General features: G+C 43.3%; 1 protein-coding gene across 1 annotated transcript in view; it reads left to right on the forward strand.

The window, feature by feature from the left end:
• Positions 1-8,498: 8,498 nt before the first annotated feature.
• The window catches only part of LOC143281569 (neuroglobin-like), an 80,797-nt gene continuing 69,082 nt past the window's right edge, over positions 8,499-20,213 (forward strand). Inside the window, exon 1 of the mRNA XM_076586801.1 lies at positions 8,499-8,693. Coding sequence (XP_076442916.1) covers positions 8,533-8,693 — 161 coding nt within the window. The 5' untranslated portion in view covers positions 8,499-8,532. The remainder of the gene's footprint in view (positions 8,694-20,213) is intronic.

Here is a 20,213-nt window from a genome sequence, read left to right on the forward strand (position 1 = left end):
GTTCGAGTGTCATCTTTTCTTTAAAGAAGAGAAGAGATTGGAGAGAGAGAGAGAGAGTTGAGAGGAAATCCAGAAAGATTGTGTGTGTGCATGCATACATTCAGGCATGTATACATATGCGCATGCCATTAAGAGCAAGCACTGGTATCTTTTTAGGAATGCTCGTTTGCTGACTTTCCAGGCTCAGCCTACTGGGAATTCATGTTACAGTTAAGATGAGTTATACTACCACTATGGGATACTCTCCTTCAAAACCTTATTCTTTCAGTGTTACAATGAATGTTTCTCATAATTCAGAAACAAAGTTCTTTCACAGCTTATGCTTTTTCAGAGTGCTACTTACCAGCAGCAGAATCAAACAACAACAGAAAACTCACACATTTTGAAACTTAAGGTTAACCCCTCGACTGCTCAACTATAGTGATCAGAGTGGCTTGGGTTTGAAAAGTAGTTACAACTTTTTGTTTACTCATGAACAGTGTCATTGATGTTGCTCACCAAGAGTAACTTGAGTCCAAGAGGAATAATTCCAAATAAATAAAGGTAATGAAGGAAATGAAAGAGTTGCACCAACAGAAAAAACACACAAAAAAACAAAAAACACACACCACATACTGTACCATGGTGCAGACTATAGCAGGGGTCTGATAGCTGTCTTGTGCAAAATACTCATTCTTTTTCCATGTGAAAGGGTAGTCTCCAGTTAACACAGAAAAGCTTTGGGGAAGAAAACGACAAAAACATGAAAAAGCAACAACAACAAAAAAAAGCATCACAAAACAAAAAAAGTCAACAAATGAAAAAGGACTGGTGCTTCACCATACTCTGCTAGGAGCTATCATTGTTGGATCGCCTCAAGGTGACTCACCAGAGAAGACCCACCGTCCCTGTTGTGGATTGTGCCATGTGCATGATTTTTGCATTTTATTTGTTTATTATTTAGTTTAAAAGGTGAATCTTACTGTCCTTCTGGGCCCAGCAGTTGATTGCAAGTAGCAAGGGGAAAGAATGATGCATGAATGGCATTCATTGTGTTGTCGTTGCTGCCTTTAGCCTTACTGAAATATGAACACTCCGGAGTTCTGTAGTGATACAGCTCATTCCTTTGGTCCAGTAATTCTCTCTCTCTCTCTGTGATAGACTGTCTTTCTCCATCATCATCCTCTCTTTCTCAGCCCATTTGTTCTCTGTTGCTTTCCATTAATTTAAAAGCAGATGATCTCTTTTTCTCTCTGCCCCCCCCCCCCCCCCTCCTGTTGTGGATTGTGCCATGTGCATGATTTTTGCAATTTATTTGTTTATTATTTAGTTTAAAAGGTGAATCTTACTGTCCTTCTGGGCCCAGCAGTTGATTGCAAGTAGCAAGGGGAAAGAATGGTGCATGAATGGCATTCATTGTGTTGTCGTTGCTGCCTTTAGCCTTACTGAAATATTAACGCTTCTGAGTTCTGTAGTGGTACAGCTCATTCCTTTGGTCCAGTAATTCTCTCTCTGATAGACTGTCTTTTCTCCATCATCATCCTCTCTTTCTCAGCACATTTGTTCTCTCTTGCTTTCCATTAATTTAAGCAGATGATCTCTTTTTCTCGCTGCCCCCCCACGCCCCCCGACCCCCCGCACCTCTCCTCCGAAACCCCCTCTCTCTGCCCCTATCTCAAAGCCTTTCTTACCCTGTCTTTCTATTTCCACAACCCTTTAAATGTCCATCTGTCATAGTGATACAGATTTTGACTCTGTTAACGTAACAAGTCGATACCTTATTCTTTCGAAAGCTGGTGTTGGTGGAAAGTTGCTCAAATGAGTATACATGCCTGTGTGAAGGCCGGTTCAGTGTGCTTCAGGTGTGAAACAGAAGCTGCCCTGGGGTGGGTTCACAGACTTCAAAAGAATACAAATATCTGGGTGGGTTGCATGAATGATCTTAGCATTTGTTTAGCACATTCCTTACTCAGCGCTTAAACTTAAGACAATTCTTAACGCTAAGCAAACTTACTGTTGCAAAGTTCGCTCATGCATCCCATGCAACGCTGGACAGAAATGCAGAAGTTAATCTTAGCAGCGCAATGTTTGCCGAGCAATTTTTTTCCTGACTCGGGGGAAATTAGTATTGAAAATTTTTAACGCTGAGCCCTTATCCATTCTCTCAATGAGTTGACTGTTCAGAGTTTACCAGAATTAGAAAACATTGTCCATAATTTACTTATTGCAGTCTAGAGTTGATTACCTTTCTTCAAACAGATGATGTATGTTGTGTTGTTTGAAACTGCGATGTCACTTCACTTGAAAATGAACACGTCAGAAAGTTATGTGACTGATTTTTAGATCCATGAATTTAGTGTGTCATGGACGACCAGTTTTGGGGGGTTGGAGTCAAGGGGACAGTCTAATAGGGACGTGCATTTTCACACACACACACACACACACACACACACACGCATGTACACATGTACACACGTGTGGCCTAGTGGTAACACGTCTGTCTTGGAACTGAGAGAATCCAAGCGCAAGGAATTGAATTCTACACTCGTCAGTGTTTTTTTCTCCATCACCAGAGCGACCTAGAGTGGTGGTCTGGACTCTAGTCATCTGGAGACGGTAAATCATGCAAGGTCCTACTGGCATAAATAATGTTGTGTGTCAAGCATTACTGGTGTAAAGAGAATGTTGCGTGTCAAAAAATCATTGGCATAATTTTTTTTTTTTTAAGTTGCGTGTTAAAGCATTACAAGCATAAAGAATGTTGTTGTCTAAGGATTATTGGCATAAAGAATGTAACTGTTGTGTGTCAAAGCACTACAAGGAAAAAGTATGAAGCGTGTCAAAAGATTATTGGCATATAGATTGTTGCAGGTCCACTCCCCCCCCCCCAAAAAAAAAAAATATATATCTGTCGTGTCAAAAGATAACGAGCATAAAGAATGTTGCGTGTCAAAGGTTATTGGTATTAACTCACTCAGTACGGCCAGTCCTCTCTTCTCCTCTACACAGACCTCTCGGATGTCCAGTGGGTGTCTGAATGACCCAACCTTTAGCTTCCGTCGTCAGAATTGTGGTATTCTTTGTCAACATTCACCTCTTCAGTATAAGAGCGTTCCGCTTGCAACATTTTGATGATGGTAACTAGGATGAAACGCTGTTAACGTCGTCTCTTTTGCCGTTCGTATAGAGAGAGTTTAAGTATACAGAATATCACTTTGCGTATCAAAGGATTATAGACGTAAAGAATGTTGCATGTCAAAGGATTATAGACGCAAAGAATGTTGCGTGTCAAATGATTATAGGCATAAAGTATGTTTCACTTCTTTGGATTATCATCATATAGGGGGGCAATAGAATGTTAGATTTACGTGTCAAAGGATTATAGGCTACAATGATGTGGTGTAGAGTATATGGATTTGTCCGAACGCAGTGACGCCTCCTCGAGCTACTGAAACTGAAACTGATACAATGAATTATGCATGGCAGGGACCGTTGAACATCCTTAGAATTATTACAGGCATAAACAGTGTGTGTCGTGGATTTTGGAAGACTTGCGGTTGTTTGTGTGTGTGTGTGTGTGTGTGTGTGTGTGTCGCGCGTCAAAAAGGCATAAACTAGCATACCTCTGTTACGTGGGTGTCAGGAGTGTTGCTAGCAATTCATGTCGAGAGAGGATCTTTACAGACTTGTTGCGTGTCACGAAGTTTATTAATAAAGGCTTCCTTCCCCCCCCCCCCCACCCACCCCAGCGTCTCACGGGTAGCGATGGAGTAGAGGAGCAGAACGCTCGATCGCAGCTTGTCAGGGATTTGTCCAGGCGGAGTTACGTGGTCTGCAGGGGAAGTTAGAGAGATCAATCATTCAGCCAGCCACTACTGCATGCCTTCCACGAGATAAAGGAGAGAAGCACGCGGAGAGGAGAGGGGAGTGTGGGGTGCGGGGGGAAGGGGGCGGGGGGGGGGGGGGGGGGGGGTAGGGGTTGGAGGGATGAGGGGGGGGGGGCTGGCATGGGAGGGGGGTTGAGTGGAGGAGAGTGGATTCCGACGACAGAACGGCGACCCAGCGGTGAGGGATAGAGCGACGGACTGACGAGTTTTACTCCACTGCAGTACTGCTGACGTGCGTTGCGCAGTGGAGGTTTTGATGTAGTTCTCTGCAAGCGTTATAAACGCGACACGGGACTGATCCTCGTGGCTTTTTTTTTTTTCAAAGGTTGTGTCGGGCTGGCATTGCGTATCAGTAATTCAGGTTTTTTTTGTTTTGTTTTTTTTGTGTTTTTTTTTTGTCTGTGTGTGTAGTTTTGTTTTTGTTTAGTTTTTATTTTTTTAATATTTTTCGGTACAGGAGGGAAAAACTGACGTGTTAAAACTGTCCCAGATTTTTTTTTTTTTCCTCATTTAGTGTCAAAGTGTGTGATCATTGCCTTGTTTTATGTGTTTTGATATAGCCAAGGCTGGGCTGGAATTTTTTTTTTTCCTAGGTGTTTGATTTATTTTGGACTTTCATAATAAGTCGATGTGGGTGGTGATGCTTTTTATAATTTTTTTCTGATTGTTACTGTATGGAGTGTTGTGTGTTCCAATTTGGTGGCTTTTTCGAAACAGGCTGAGTTTGAACAAGAACCTGACTTGGGCCGGGAAGGGGTTGGTGGTGGTAAACTAAGTTTTACTATCCAGATTTAGAGTAAAAGATAATTTACATTAAACATCCTAAACCCCCAAACCGTGACGAAAAATCTTTGTTCTGGGTGTAAAGCTTTGCTTACCAAAATCTGAGCACTAAAGGTATACATATATATATATATATATATATATATATATATATATATATATATATATATATATATATATATAACCCACCCCTAACGCACCAAACCAAAAACAATTAGGGCCTAAAATCTTTGAAAGCTTTGACGCATATTAAATTATCATCTTGCTGCAAATTACCGTCCGTTGCCATTAGCATGCTTAAGCTGATTACCTTGGGTAATGACAAAAAAAAAACTAATGATCATACTCGTAAAGCAGATTCTCTGTTAGGATTTCACAAATATCGTCTGCGCGCGCGTGTGTGTGTGTGTGCCGGCGTGTGTGTGTGTGTGTGTGTGTGTGTGTGTGTGTGTGTGTGTGTGTGTGAGAGAGAGAGAGAGAGAGAGAGAGAGAGAGAATTAAATTCGTTTTACTTCTCCGACAAATGTATGAGTTAATACCCGGTGATGGCGGCGTAGAAAATGTTTATTGACATGGACAGCAACATTCCATTAAATCATCATTACGTGCACAATTTGATAATAATAATATTTTTTTTAAGATCATAACCAAACGCTATCATGTCGCGATAGGACCTGACCTCAGGTTGATTGTGTGCATGAACAGAATTATTATCTTTTTTATCCTTTGATTTTGATGTTGCTATCGGTTGCTAATGGCATGCCTTCCTATAACAGTTCATATTTTTGTTCCCGAAAAGTAGCAGTGCGATAGGGCCAGCTATTAGAATGAATAACAAGAGCTATAATGAAGGATTGAACTTTTTATATTCACGAGGAAAAAGAAAAGGTTTTGTATCACGCCTCTTGAGTTGTAAAAAGTCGTCAGGCAATAATTTAACATCATTTCCAAATTTGTTTAGATTTGCATGATTTCAACTGAACAGTCATACCATCATTTACTAAACTGACTACAGACTCCGTTAAGCCGGAAAGAAATTTAACAAGAAGAAAACGAATCACAATTATAGTTGCACTGCAGCCTTTCAAGTCAGGATATATGCCTTTGGCGTTGACCGCTATGTCGAGTTTCTTATTGTTGGCGGGAAGATTTTATAAAAGGGAAGAAAGAAAAAAAAAAGTCCTGGAAATAATGAGCACATGATTATTTTTTATTTTATTTTATTTATAGCACATTTGCAAAGATATACACAGCCAAAAGTGATAGTGAGTAACTCGCATTTCCTGAAGCAGCCAATTATCAAATCTGGAAAAGAACACACAAAAAAGTACCTCTTGTTAGCATGGAAGGCAGGACGGGAATGGAATGCTGAAGCAGAACTGGAGAAAAGCAAACTATGACAGAAACAAAAGAAGCAGATGTAAAGACAGCAACAGAATAATTCAATAATCAGTTAAAAAAAAAATATATATACTTTGCTTTTAAATTTTTTTTTTTATATTACACTATGATACACGCAGAAGTAAGCTGTAAGTGCTTTTCAAATCCAATATGAGTAGGCACATACGATGAAGTACAGACATATAAAAAAGAGCCACAAAACACAATCAGCAATGTTATAAAAGAACAATTTACAAAATCCACGAAATTACATACTCTCGGTAATAATTGTTACACTCCCAAACACACACACACACAGATTTTCTTAAACAGCTAAGACCAGAACAATCACAGTTAAAATCCATACATGTATAATAGAGCACAGTTAGAATGTGCACACAAGGGTTCTATGAAATGACAAAATAAAGTATATGATACAAATGGTAAAAGTGGTGGTAATCGGTAATCATTCTACAGGTCGAACCACCACCAACTCATTCTACCCAGCCTCCTTTTTTTAAATTTTTTTTAAAATTTTTATTTTTATCCAGTCACCCATAACACACACTGGCATTGCCATAAACCTGAGAGCGTAGCACTATTAATAATATAAACAAGTTATATATTTTTTTTTTAAAAGAGAGAAGTTTTCAGAATTGCTTGGATGAGTTGTTTGCCTGAAAACAAAAGGCAGAGAGTTCCAAGTTGTTGGATCAAATAGAAACAGAGAATGACCTCTTTCCACAGGGGTTTAGGAGGTATCGAGAAACAGCTGAGAAGGAGTCTAGAAATCTGTGTTCTATTTGGGAAGTAAGGGTTTAGTTCAGAGAGATGTGAGCGGATTAGACACTGAACAGAAAATATGAAACTTCTATGTGGCACATAATTTCTAGTGCTAGTTTGGGATATTTGCTTATAATTGAAAGAGCCCCCTCCCACCACCCCCTCCGCTCCCTCTCCACCGCCTTCCCACATACATCCATTCCTCTTGGGAATTCCCTCGCACACACACACACACACACTCTGCTGTTTGGAGAAACACATAGTAGACCCAATGGAAACAAAACAGTCCTGATAGACTGACCAATCACTTATAAATTTCGATCAGCGATTCTTTTTTTTTTTTTTTAGGATTTAATTTAATAGGCAGCCCAGGGGGATAGGAGGGATGTGGAGGGGGGAGGTGTGTGTGTGTGTGTGTGTGTGTGTGGGGGGGGGGGGGAGGGTTGTAAACACCCCTAACATGCTCATCCAGTGTTCCCAATGGGCCTGATTTTTTTAGGGTCACTGTGACCCTTTGACTGGAATTTTTGAGGGTCATTGTCACATTTCTGAGGGTCAACAGGAAAACATACAAAAAATCAATGAAGACAATTGTACAATGAAAATGAAAAGAAACCCACACCTTCTCCAAACAAGGACATTCGAAATGCTTGAATACAATGAAAACACAGTCAACTAGTAAAAATGAGCACATAACCATACTAATGAACACACAACAGCGTTTGCCTGCATCGGCAAGGGAAGTTACTCTAACACGTTTTTGGCCAGCTCAGTTTCGTCTGCTATGCACTAGCCTAAGCTTAGGCCCACGATGCGTGCTTCGCGGTTTTCCTGGAAGCCGTAAGATGCTTGTTAGTTTCAGGAAAAAGTGTGCGTCACATTGACGCACAGGGTAAAAATTCTGTGCGTCAAAGTTGTAAATCTGTGCGTCATTTACGCACATATGTACGTTTTTGGGAACACTGTCATCCACCATCCCACCAACTTATCTGAATGTGCAACGTGTCTTCCACACAACCTTCTCTGACCGAGCAGATCTCTGTCCTGGTGTCCTGGTGCCACATCTGGAACTGCTTGTGAATCCCCTTTGACTGAGCAAAACGCAAACATTTTTTTTTCTTCTCCAAAATGTAGGCGGCCTACATGCGTGCCGTTTCACTGAACGATCTCCGTGATTTCACCGTGGTTGGAGCACGAGACATGTTGTTGCCAAAGCCAGTATATCCTGTGAGCTGCATTGCAGCAATACATTTTCGTCGTTGTCCGGTGAACATTTTCTTCAGTTGTGACACTGTGAACATAAGTCTTCAGCCTTGGGATTAGAATTACTGGAAAAATCATCAGCACTTGTTTTGCGTTCTGAAACCAAGGTGAAAAAAAAAAAGTCATTCCAGAGCAAAGTCTGGAGAGCGAAGTCTGTTAGTAGTGAGTTGTCTTTCCTTCCTTAGCACCTCTTAGTGTTGAGCGCCCCCCCCCCCCCGCCCCCCACCCACCCTCCCCCTCCCACAACTTGATCCTGGGCTTCTGCCTCAGTTCAGGATTTCTGCTTCAAATGGGTCTCTCTACCGTGGACAGAAAGATAAGAACAGTGCTCAGAAGAATGCTTGCTCGCTGCAGCTCACTCAAGGCAAAGCGAGGTCCTACACCTTCGTAGTACGTGTGACTGACTGCACGCTGTGGTGTAGTGTCCGCTTCGTCTCACGCTTCCCCCCACTGTGCCATGGGCAACTGGACTTGCACGGCAGCATGCGCGGCCAGTGACCGTCGCTATGACGACCAGCTAGGGCGACACCTGACCCCTGCGGAGGTCAAGGACGTGCAGGAGACGTGGGGCATCCTGAGCAAGGACCTGGTGTCGCTGGGCGTCACCGTGTTCCTCAAGTGAGTTGGGTGTGGGGCTGTGTGGGTTGGGTTGGGTTGTGCTGTGAGCAGACACAAGACGAAAAGAATTAATAAACATGCTGACTGTTGAGCTGATTACCTCAGAACTGATCAGCATGCACACAGACACACAGACTTGCACAGACACAGACAGACAGACAGACGCACACACACACACACGCACACAGACACACACACAAACACACACACACACGCGCGCGCGCGCATCTCATTTTCTACCCCCCCTTCCCCCCCACCAGAGCTTTCTGATACTTTGCTCTGCTGCACCAGCGGGTCATTCCACCTACTGCACCAACCAAACATCACCCCCTCCCCTTCACCCTACACCCCCCCCCCCCCCCCACCAGCCCTCTCCCCAACAACATCCAAACCTCTTCATTACAGCCAGACTGTCTTCGAGGCAAGCCCCCCCCCCACACACACACGACCCCTCACCCCCACACACACCCCCCTCCCCAGTCACCCCTCACAACCACCCCTTTGTCTACACGGATCTGACCTGTCCTTTTGTCCAGCCAGAACAGGAAAAAAAAAAAAAAAAAAAGAAAGAGAGAGAGAAAGAGAGGGACAATGGCGAGATGAACGCGAGCAGGAAATTAGAAGATTCCTGCACTGAGCGTGGACAACCTGGAGACCGCAGACGTCTTCAGTTCAGCCTGCGTGGGTCTCAGTGTTTCTTGGACCACAGTCTGCATTGCCAGCCCTCCAGTCACCTTTCCTCTGATTGCATGTTCGTGGGGCATGCTGGCAGCATGAGAAGTAAAAAGAAAAAGAAAAAAAAGAGAGAAAAAAAAAAGAGAAGAAAATGCCTGTGGCTGGGATCCATTGTTAGTGAGAAACTATGGCATCGAAGGTTGTGTTTGCGTGCTCTGCCGTGTGTGTGTGTGTGTGTGTGTGTGTGTGTGTGTGTGTATGTCTGTCTCTCCCTTTGCTCTCTCTCTTTCTCCCCCCTTTTTCCTTAACTCTCTCTCTCTCTCTCTGTCTCTCTCTCTTTCACCCTACTGTCTCTCTCCAATCGTCATGCCAAAAAATCCCTTGATGAATATTTTGCACATCATGCACTTGCATCTTCAATATTGATACACACTGCACCCCCCCCCTCCCCCTTCACGAAGGGTAATGGCCTACATGAATAATTCATCTGAAGCTGCTCCCCTCCTCCTTTCTCTCTGTCTGTCTGTCTCTGTCTCTCTCCCTTTATCGGTCCTGTATGTTGGATACTGTTATACATTGCACCCCTTCAAGAGGGGGCGATGGCCTATAATTATGAATAATTCATCCTAATATCCACCTGTCCGTCTGTCTGTCTGTCTGTCTGTCTCTCACCCCTTTTCTCCCTGTCTCTCTATTTGTCTCTTGTCTGACTATCTGGCAAAGGAAAAAAAAAAAAACAACCCCAAAAAACAAGAGCATGCACGCGTGCACAAAAATAAATCGAGAGAGAGAGACAGAGACAGGCAGGCAGACAGACAGTGACAAGAGAGACAGAAACAGACAGACAGACAGTGACAAGAGAGACAGAGACAGACAGACAGACATATTGACAGACAGACAGTGACAAGAGAGACACAGAAACAGACAAGGCAAGATAGACACACAGAGAGAGTTAGCAAAGCCATTTGATCAAAAGGTTGGTGAAGGATATCTGTTTAATGCCCCGTCACAAATGTACTAGTGATTGTAGACACCGAGGTAAAGTCTTAAAAAAAAACAAAAAAAAATTAAATGTTACCATTTACAAATAACTGAGTGTACGTACGTTCGATGATGACTTCGAAGAAAGGCCCGCATGGGCTGTGCATACAACACATAACAACAAGACAGCAGCTTGTGAAAGATGTCAAAGTCGTCCAAAATTTTAATCAAAATAACACCTCCTCCGTTTTCAAGCCGTAGAAGAAGCAGAAGAAGAAGAAGAAACGCTGACGCCGGCTCACAACGCATTGAGTTCATCACCTCTGTCACCACAACGTAATGTCGTTGTTGTCAGTCAGCGGCCGTGTTGCGGCGTGTATATTGTCGCCCCTGCATGGATTGTCGTCCCAGCATGGATTGTCGTCCCTGCATGTATTGTCGTCCTTGCATGGATTGTCGCCCCTCTGCACTCGTGCTGTTGTGGAGTGAGTTACTTGACTTACTTGACTTACGCCTATAGCTCCGCTCGGGAACAAAGGGCCGCAACAGCACTCCTCCAACGGACACGGTTTGGGGCGATCCTCTTTATCTGGGCCCACGTCATTCCGGCTGCCTTCACTTCAGTGTCCGTACTTCTTCTCCAAGTCTGCCTGGGTCTGCCAACTTTGCGTTTGCCTTGGGGGTTCCAGTCAAGTGCCTGGCGAGTGATGTTGAGTGGTGACTTTTACGACCCACTTTGAAGTCGTTGAAGGGCTGTGCCCTCGAGTCGAAACCCGCTGAAAATGGGCTACAACATCTGCTTTTTGGTTGTTTCTTAAAACACAGACTCACGCGCGCGCTCGCAAACACACACAGTGAGCAACTGAGTACATAAACGAACTGGGAATTGGTGAATCGGGCTCGCCAGCTTACCGATAGGCAATGCAGGAATAGGCGAACACGGGTCGGGAATAGGCGAAAATGGGAACAGGCGAATCAGAAATAGGTGAATCGATACCACACCATCCATTCCTTGCTCTTGCTCCAACCCCCTCCACCCGCCCCCTACCCCCCCGCCCCCCCGATCCCCTCATCCGCAACCTGCCCCACTTTCAGCTGACAAGTGACACAATGGCAGTGGAATTGAAATATTTCGTTTTCGCATTCTTCCGTCAAAATCGAGATTTAAACTTGCGCCGAAATTAATATGGTGAAAGTTATGTTTCCAAACCGCACCCCTCCCACCCACCACCTCTTGTCTCCATACAAGGAGTTATGATAAAATCTTTTGTTATTATTTTCAGATTTTTTTTTTCTTTTCTAAATTTGTTTCTGCCTTGGTCTACCTGTCGGTCGGTCTGTCTGTTGGTTTGCATTTGTATTGGTATTTCTTTTTATCACAACAGATTTTTCTGTGTGAAATTCGGGTTGCTCTCCCCAGGGAGAGCGCGTCGCTATACTACAGCACCACCCAATTTTTGTTTGTTTGTATTTTTTCCTGCGTGCAGTTTTATTTGTTTTTCCTATCGAAGTGGAATTTTTCTTCAGAATTTTGCCAGGAACAACCCTTTTGTTGCCGTGGGTTCTTTTGCGTGCGCCAAGTGCATGCTGCACACGGCACACGGGACCTCCAGACCACCACTCAAGGTCTAGTGGAGTGGGAGAAAATATCGGCGGCTGAGCCGTGATTCGAACCAGCGCGCTCAGATTCTCTCGCTTCCTAGGCGGACGCGTTACCTCTGGGAGGTACAATCCATTATTATAACACGATTCAGGGCAATGTAACAGAACATAATGCAGTGCATAGTGGCTTCGACATGGTGAAGTACAGTGCAGTGCAATGCAGTGCAGTTACAGTACAGTATAGCGCAGAACAATATAATATGAACTCAAGTATAGAACAGTACACTACCGCACAGTACAGTCCAATATATCGCATTTTATACCAGCTCAACACTACAGCACACATCACAGTATTTTTTTTTTTATGTCAAAGCGTAGCACACAGGAACAAGACGCAACACATTGCACCACCATTAGCTTACCCCACCCCCTCCACCCCCGCTACCCTGAAGGCACCCACACACCCAAATACAAACAAAACCTGACAGTTTATGGCCTCGCTGGAAGAGAAGGGAGCCCGGGGGGGGAACGAGGGTTAATGAAGGACAGCAGGGACAGGGTTAATCAAGGGGAAGGATGTAATTTGGATCCTGTCTACGAGGCCACGGGACCGAGACCCACTTTTGTACGACTGAGTAGGCCGAACACGTAGGAGGTGGTTCAGAGGAGACAGAGAGAGAGTGAGAGAGAGAGAGAGAGAGAGAGAGAGAGAGAGACAGACAGACAGACAGACAGACAGACAGACAGACAGACAGAGACAGAGAGGGACAGAGACAGAGTCAGAGGGAGAGGGGGAGACAGAGACAGAGGGAGAGAGAGAGAGAGAGAGAGAGAGAGAGAGGTGGTAGCTCTAGACACCATTGCTGAACATAGATGAAGCTCAAGGGACAAGACACAGATTGAGAGAGAGAGAGAGAGAGAGTGAGGGAGAGGGTGGAGCGAGAGAGAGGGAGAGAGAGAGAGAGACAGAGGTGGTAGCTCTAGACATCACTGCTGGATAAAAATGAAACTTAAGGGACAAGACACAGATTAAGAGAGAGAGAGAGGGGGGGGAGAGGGGGAGAGAGAGAGAGGGGGGAAGGGGGGGGTTGAGGGAGACGGAGGCAGAAACAGGGATAGAAGAGAGAGGGAGAGAGAGAGAGAGAGAGAGAGAGAGAGAGAGAGAGAGAACCAGAATAACAAAGAAAGAAGAGACCATTGTCAAAAGATCTAAAGAATTACCTTGGACAAACAGTAGTGACAAATGGAGCAAAAACCACAGACACACAGAGAAACAGAGGACCTTAACATTAACAAGGAAAGAAGACATGATCAAAGCAGTTACCTTCGACAAGTAGCCGTGATAAACGGAGTAAATAATACACCATACAGAGACAAAGACAGACCCAGAAAGACAGGGAACCATAATAACAAAGAAAGAGATAGAGAACTGTGATAACAATGAAAGAACAGTACATTATCAAAAGATTCAAAAGAATGACCTTTGACACGTTGCAGTGATTTTTTGGGGCAAATAATACACCATACCTAGACAGAGACAGAGATAGAACCAAAATAACAAGGAAAGAAAAAAAAGCATTATCCGAAGACACAAAAGAATTACCTTTGACACATAGCTGTGATTTATGGGGCAAATGATACACCATACCGAGACTGAAACAGAGACAGCACCATAATAACAAGGAAAGAACAGAACATTATCAGAAGACACAACAGAATTACCTTTGACACATGTTGGAGTCTCCCGTCGGACCGACGGACGAGTTGGCAGGCAGGCTTATCTGTCGGTGTGTGTCCTCATATGAGAGAAGAGGCCGATTCTGGATGCGCAGTACTTCCCACAGGTGTTGCAAGGGAAAACGTCTCCAGAAGTTGAGCCCTACTTCCTTCGCTCACGCTTCTCCTTAATGGCCAGCGTTCTCTTGTTTTCAAACGTTTTTATGCCACTAGCATCCTCCAGCGAGAGCGGTCAAGGGCATCATTTTCCCAGGAAGCGATGTCTGTGTCACAGGCTTTGAGGTTTGTCTTCAAGGTGTCCTTGAAGCGCTTGCAGGGTCTTCCAAGTTCGCGGTGGCCTTCCTTCTGCTGGCCATACAAGAACATCTTCGGGATCCTGATGTCTGTCATGCGGACAACGTGTCCTGTCCAGCGTAGCTGGCACTGGATCAGCAGGCTTTCGATGCTGGGCAGACCGCTTCTCTCTAGGACCTGGAGGTTGGAGACCCTTGCCACTGTCTTGCCACTTTATGCCGAGGATCTTTCGTGGGCATCTCTGGTGAAACTGCTCAAGTTGTTGAATGTGACGGCGATACGTCGTCCATGTTTCACAGCAGTACAACAAGGTGGTCAGCACACCTATGACACATAGCGGTGATTTAAATGGCGAATAATACACACCTAGCGACAGAGACAGAATCACAATAACAAGGAAAGAAAACATTATCAAAAGATACAAAAAGAACTACCTTTGACACATCGCAGTGATGCATGGGACAAATAATACACCATACTGAGACAGAGATAGAATCACAATAACATGGAAAGAAAAGATTATCAAAAGATACAAAAAGAACTACCTTTGACACAAATAATACACCATACTGAGACAGAGATAGAATCACAATAACAAGGAAAAGAAAAAAGAAATGATCAAAAGAGTTACCTTTGACAACAACAGTGATAAATGGGGGAGGGGAGGGGGGGAACAACAACCACAAGACATCCATTCAGAGGGCGGAATCAAGAGATATTTCGCTGGCTTCAAAGGAAATCCAACCACTGCAAAAACAGGGGAGGGAATTCGCCGTTTCCGGGAGCGAACGTATCAGATCAAAGGAACAAAGCGGGGTGACGTCTGTGGTTGGTCAGAGTTCCAGAGAAACCTCAAATAGGATGATGATACCTTCTGTGTTTTCTTCCAAGTGTCTGGGCAGGTGTGTGTGTGTGTGTGTGTGTGTGTGTGTGTGTGTGTGTGTGTGTGTGTGTGTGTGTGTGTGTGTGTGTGTGTGTGTGTGTGTGTGTGTGTGTGTGTGTGTGTGTGTGTGTGTTGTTTTGTTTCTCCTGGTCATACAGTGATCTCAATGCTCTTGCAACCTGCCTGCCTACCTACATGTCTCTCTCTCTCCCTCTGTCTGTCTGTCTGTCTGTGTGTGTGTCTGTCTGTCTCTCCCTATCTCTGTCCCTCTCTCTATTTCTGGATGAAAAAAAAAGCACACACTTGCTTGTCTAGTATCCTTGAAAATAAAGAACTATCAATCAGTCAATCAGTCAGTTCTCTCTCTCTCTCTGGAACTTTACTAATGATTATTTGTGATGCCTCCTTGTCCGAAGGGCTTCATTGCTGAATGGACGATAAACATTCTCTCTCTCTCTCTCTCTCTCTCTCTCTCTCTCTCTCTCTCTCTCTTACCTTCTTCTTCCCTCTGTCCTTCACGCAAAAGCAATGTTATTTTGTGGGGAACTGTGTATTTTCTATGCCATTTATTGTTCTTGTTGTTGTTGCCATGCAAAGTGGGTTTTTTTTTTCCTTCTTTTTTCAGTCTTCTTGTATTTCCTAGATTAGTATATACGTTTTCTTTACGAGGGTAGGATGAAAACAGGCCGATAAGTGCCTATTCCTTTTCCCTCAATAAAAAAGTTTCGATTTCGATTTCGATTTCGAAATTTCTCTCTCTCTCTCTCTCTCTCTCTCTCTCTCTCTCTCTCTCTCTCTCTCTCTCTCTCTCTCTCTCATACAGTGTGTTATGTAAATTGCTCATTTTATTGAAACTGGTCTGTGGTGCGGTATGTACTGTGTGTGTTTGTTTCTTTAATTTTGTTCATGTTTTCCCATGTATTTTACTAACACCATGCTTGTGTCCCCCCACCCTCTGTGTGTGTGTGTGTGTGTGTGTGTGTGTGTGTGTGTGTGTGTGTGTGTGTGTGTGTGTGTGTGTGTGTGTGTGTGTGTGTGTGTGTGTGAATATATAATATATCTTTTAATTAATTGTTTATCTTTTACCCTCTCATGTATTCTGTCTACACCATGCTTTGATTTGTAATTCAGTATTGTGTAGTGTTTTACACTATTCAGGGCGGGAACTGGATGTACAGTAGCACACCAGTGCTTATCTATTATCCTCGAAATAAAGAATTTTGTCTTGTCTTGTCTTGTCTTGTCTCTCTCTCTCTTTCTCTATCTATCTATTCGGGGAAAAAAAGCACACACTTGCTTATCTATTATTCTTGAAAATAAAGAACTTTCAATCATTCAATCTCTCTCCCCCTCTCTCTTTCAGGTATGTGTTCCTTCATTAACTCACTCAGTACGGCCAGTCCTCTCTTCTCCTCTACACAGACCCCTCGGATGTCCAGTGGGTGTCTGAATGACCCAACCTTTAGCTTCCGTCGTCAGAACTGTGGTATTCTTTGTACAACATTCACCTCTTCAGTATAAGAGCGTTCCGCTTGCAATATTTTGATGATGGTAATTGGGATGAAACGCTGTTAACGTCGTCTCTTTCGCCGTTCGTCTGGAGAGAGTTAAGGAGCTTGGGCTTTATCTAAACACACCCACCTCACCTTTCCCTTTCCCTCCAAATCACTGGAATGTCCCGATCTGTGAATTAGCGAAGGCAATTTTGATAGAGCAATGCATAAATTTTTTTTATTTTGCTTTGGTCTCTGTACAAAAACTCCAAAATCAAAATCACACAGGGAGAGAAGCAGTGAGAGAGAGAGAGAGAGAGAGAGAGAGAGAGAGAGAGAGAGAGAGGTAGAAAGCGAGGGAGAGAGAGAGAAATAGTGAGAGAGTGAGAGATAGAGAGGGAGAAAGAGGGGGAGAGTGAGAGAGAGAGTGTGTGTGAGAGAGTGAGAGAGAGAGACAGTGAGAGAGAGAGTGTGTGAGAGAGATAGAGAGAGAGGCAGAGAGAGGAAGAGACAGAGGCAGAGGCAGACAGACAGACAGACATACAGAAAGACAGAGAGAGAGAACAAAAAGAACAGAGAATGGAGAAACCACAATCAAAAGACAAGGACATAGACAATTCGACAGACAGAAAGGATATTTGAAAGACAGACAGACAGACAAACAGACACACAGACACACAGACGCACAGGCAGACACTCAGACAGACACAGACAAAAAGAGAGAGAAAGACAGACACAGAGATAGAGAGAGAACGTACAAAAATATATACTGCAAACGTACCGTGAGTTTATCATTGTCCTTCCTTGCTTCTTTACACACACACACACACACACACACACACACACACACACACACACACACACACACACACACACACACAGTAGCTTCCACGAGAGAGAACAAAGGAAAATCTGGACAGCTCAGACAGAAACATCGTTGTTATGGATACCTATTGATTTCTGTTAGACTTTGTATTCCTTTGTTGTGTTGCTCAGAAAGGCAAACTACTTAGACATTCGTCCTCGCTCTTCTCTTCCCCTCTTCTTTTTTTTTTTTCCTTTTAAAGCGTACCTTTTAGACTGTCCTTTGTCACGCTCAGTCATAGATATGTGAAGAAAAGGATACCCATCTTCTTTCGTTTCCGATGACTGTTCGCGTATAGCTTCGTCAAATCTCAGCACTCAGCTCTGTCGAATTTTTTTTGGGGGGTGGGTTGCTTGCATGAGAGAGCTTAGCAATGCTAAGTTTGCTTATCATTAAGAATGTTCCCAACTGCACGGTAAACTCCGTATTCTTAGGAACAATCTTAACTCTAAGCAAACTTAGGGCTGCAAAGATCGCCTCATGCTTCCTTCCTCTGGCCCTAAATAAAACACAACAAAAACAACAAAAAACAAAACACCCTTACTGCTCTTCAAGATAACTGTCCGCTCCTCTCTCTCTCTCTCTCTCTCTCTCTCTGTGTGTGTGTGTGTGTGTGTGTGTGTGTGTGTGTGTGTGTGTGTGTGTGTGTGTGTGTGTGTGTGTCTTTCCGGTCTACAGATCCGATTGCTTTCTGTTTACATGTAGTGTTAAAGTTTTTGTCTGTCATCGCGTTGGAATCAAAGTTATGAATGCGTGTGAATGATTGGTGTGAACGCGCTGGAAAAGATTCAAAGCTATGTGAATACCTTTTGCTATCATCATCATCATCATCATCGTCATCATCATCATCATCATCATCATCATGTAATAGCATGTTATTTGCGGATCGCCACGAATAATTGTTTGTTATTAGAACTTTCTTAGATTTTTTTCTCTCCTTGTTTATGTAAACTATATTATTATGTGAAGCGCCGTGAGCATCCCTGTGAGGGAACAGTGCTACAAAAAAAGCACTGCATGATGATAATGATGATCGTTATTATTGTTATTATTATGATGATGATGATGATGATCATGATGATGATGATGATGATGATGATCATGATGATGATTATTATCATTATTAACATATCATCATCACCAACACTACTGCTACTACTACAACTACTACAACTACTACTACTACTACTACTACTACTCGAAGTTCTGTTTCGTCGTTTACGAACGATCAGCTGTCGCTTCCGGGTTTTCATTAGTTCTCACAGTTTCATCACATTGACAACACTAGGGGTTTATTCTTTCCTTGTTCTTTTTCATTTTTGTCTTAAAAAAACAAACAAAACAAAACAAACTAAACAAAAAACCCCCACAAAAAACAACAACAAAAAACACCCCAGAAACGGCCAATAAAGAAAACTGCGTGAAGTGTTTATTTGTTGATTTAAAAAAAAAAAAAGATTTAGAAGAAGGGGGGGAAAAGAAAAAAAAGAAAAAGAAAATGAGCTCTGTGTGTGGACTTTCATGCGACTGAGGCCATACTTGCGAGAAAATAATTTCGATTGTTTGTTTATTCGTTTCTTTCTTAAGATAAGATAAGATAAGATAAGATAAGAATAACTTTATTATCTCCAACTGGAGAAATTTGGTCAGGTGCATTATCACAACATAGACAAGTAAACAACATGGGGACCATAACTGTAAAAGCCAACAACAGCCCCTACAAATATTACGAAGATACAAATGTAAAAAAAAAAAAAAAAAAAAAAAAAAAATCTTTTCTTTTTCTTTTTTATTTTCATTTGGCTTTTTCCGTTTATCTTTTCTTTGTTTATTTGTTTCTTTCTTTTTGTCATTCATTCACACTTTCTGACCTCTTCTTTGTTGTTTCTTTTATGACTTCTTTCTTTCTTTCTTCACTCATTCACTCATTTAACTTCTCTTTGCTATCTTCCCCTCTTTCTTTTACTTTTTTCTTTCCTGTTTTTCTGTGTTTCTCTCCTTCCTTCTTTCTTTCCTGTCTATTAGAAAAAGAACAGCTGATGATCACATTGTTGAACCAGGTGTTGTTGGGGTGTATCCATCCCAAGGAACAGAGATAGGAAATTGCAAAAAAAACCCAAAAACCGTGTAGCAGCCTGTTCATACCCTCCTTGGTTTTTACCCCGGAGTCAGATTTGACTTACTCAGATTAACGCCGGGGTATTTTGTAGACCGGTGTTGAATGACCTCTGGGAGTAAACCGCAGTTAGAACCGACCCTCCACGCCAAGCCCCTGGCCCCCACCCCCGCACCCACACACACCCGACTCCCTCCCCCAACCCCTCCGTAATGGATATGGGGTCACCCAAACAGGCGAGTGGTTTAAGCGTTGAACTTTCAATTTGAGGGTCCCGGGTTCGAATCTCGGTAAAGGCGCCTGGAGGGTAAAGGGTGGAAACTTTTTCAGTCACCCAGGTCAATATCATGTGCAAGACCTGCTAGTGCCTTCACCCCCTTCGTGTGTATACGCATGCAGAAGATAAAATTCTCACGTTAAAGATCACCGTCATCCATGTCATCGTTCGGTGGGTTATGGAAACAAGAACGTACTAAGAGCGCAACCCCCCGAAAACGAATTAAGGCTTTCTACATGGCGGGGTAAATAGATAAAACGGTCATACACGTAAAATGTTACACGTCTGTCTGAGCGTGTCTGTGTGCGTGACAGGACACGAATGATGAGCGCCCAATGGCAGCCATCAGTCAGCTCTACCCAGGTAGGCAGCCTGTTTAGTGCAAATGATCCCGGGTTTGTAAAGCGCTCAGAGCTTGGTCTCCGGCCGAGGATAGGCGCTGTATAAGTATCCATATCATTTATTAATTCATTCTAAGCTAGTTTGAAATTACCCCCCGGGGGGTAAACTGAATAGGAGAAGTCTGGTTCTTACTGATTGTGGTTGAGTCCAAAGATTGTTCTGTGATTTTGGTTACTGAGTGGCTACACAGTAAGT

Source organism: Babylonia areolata, chromosome 4 (genome assembly GCF_041734735.1).
Source record: "Babylonia areolata isolate BAREFJ2019XMU chromosome 4, ASM4173473v1, whole genome shotgun sequence".
In the NCBI taxonomy this organism is placed as follows: Eukaryota; Metazoa; Mollusca; class Gastropoda; order Neogastropoda; family Buccinidae; genus Babylonia; species Babylonia areolata.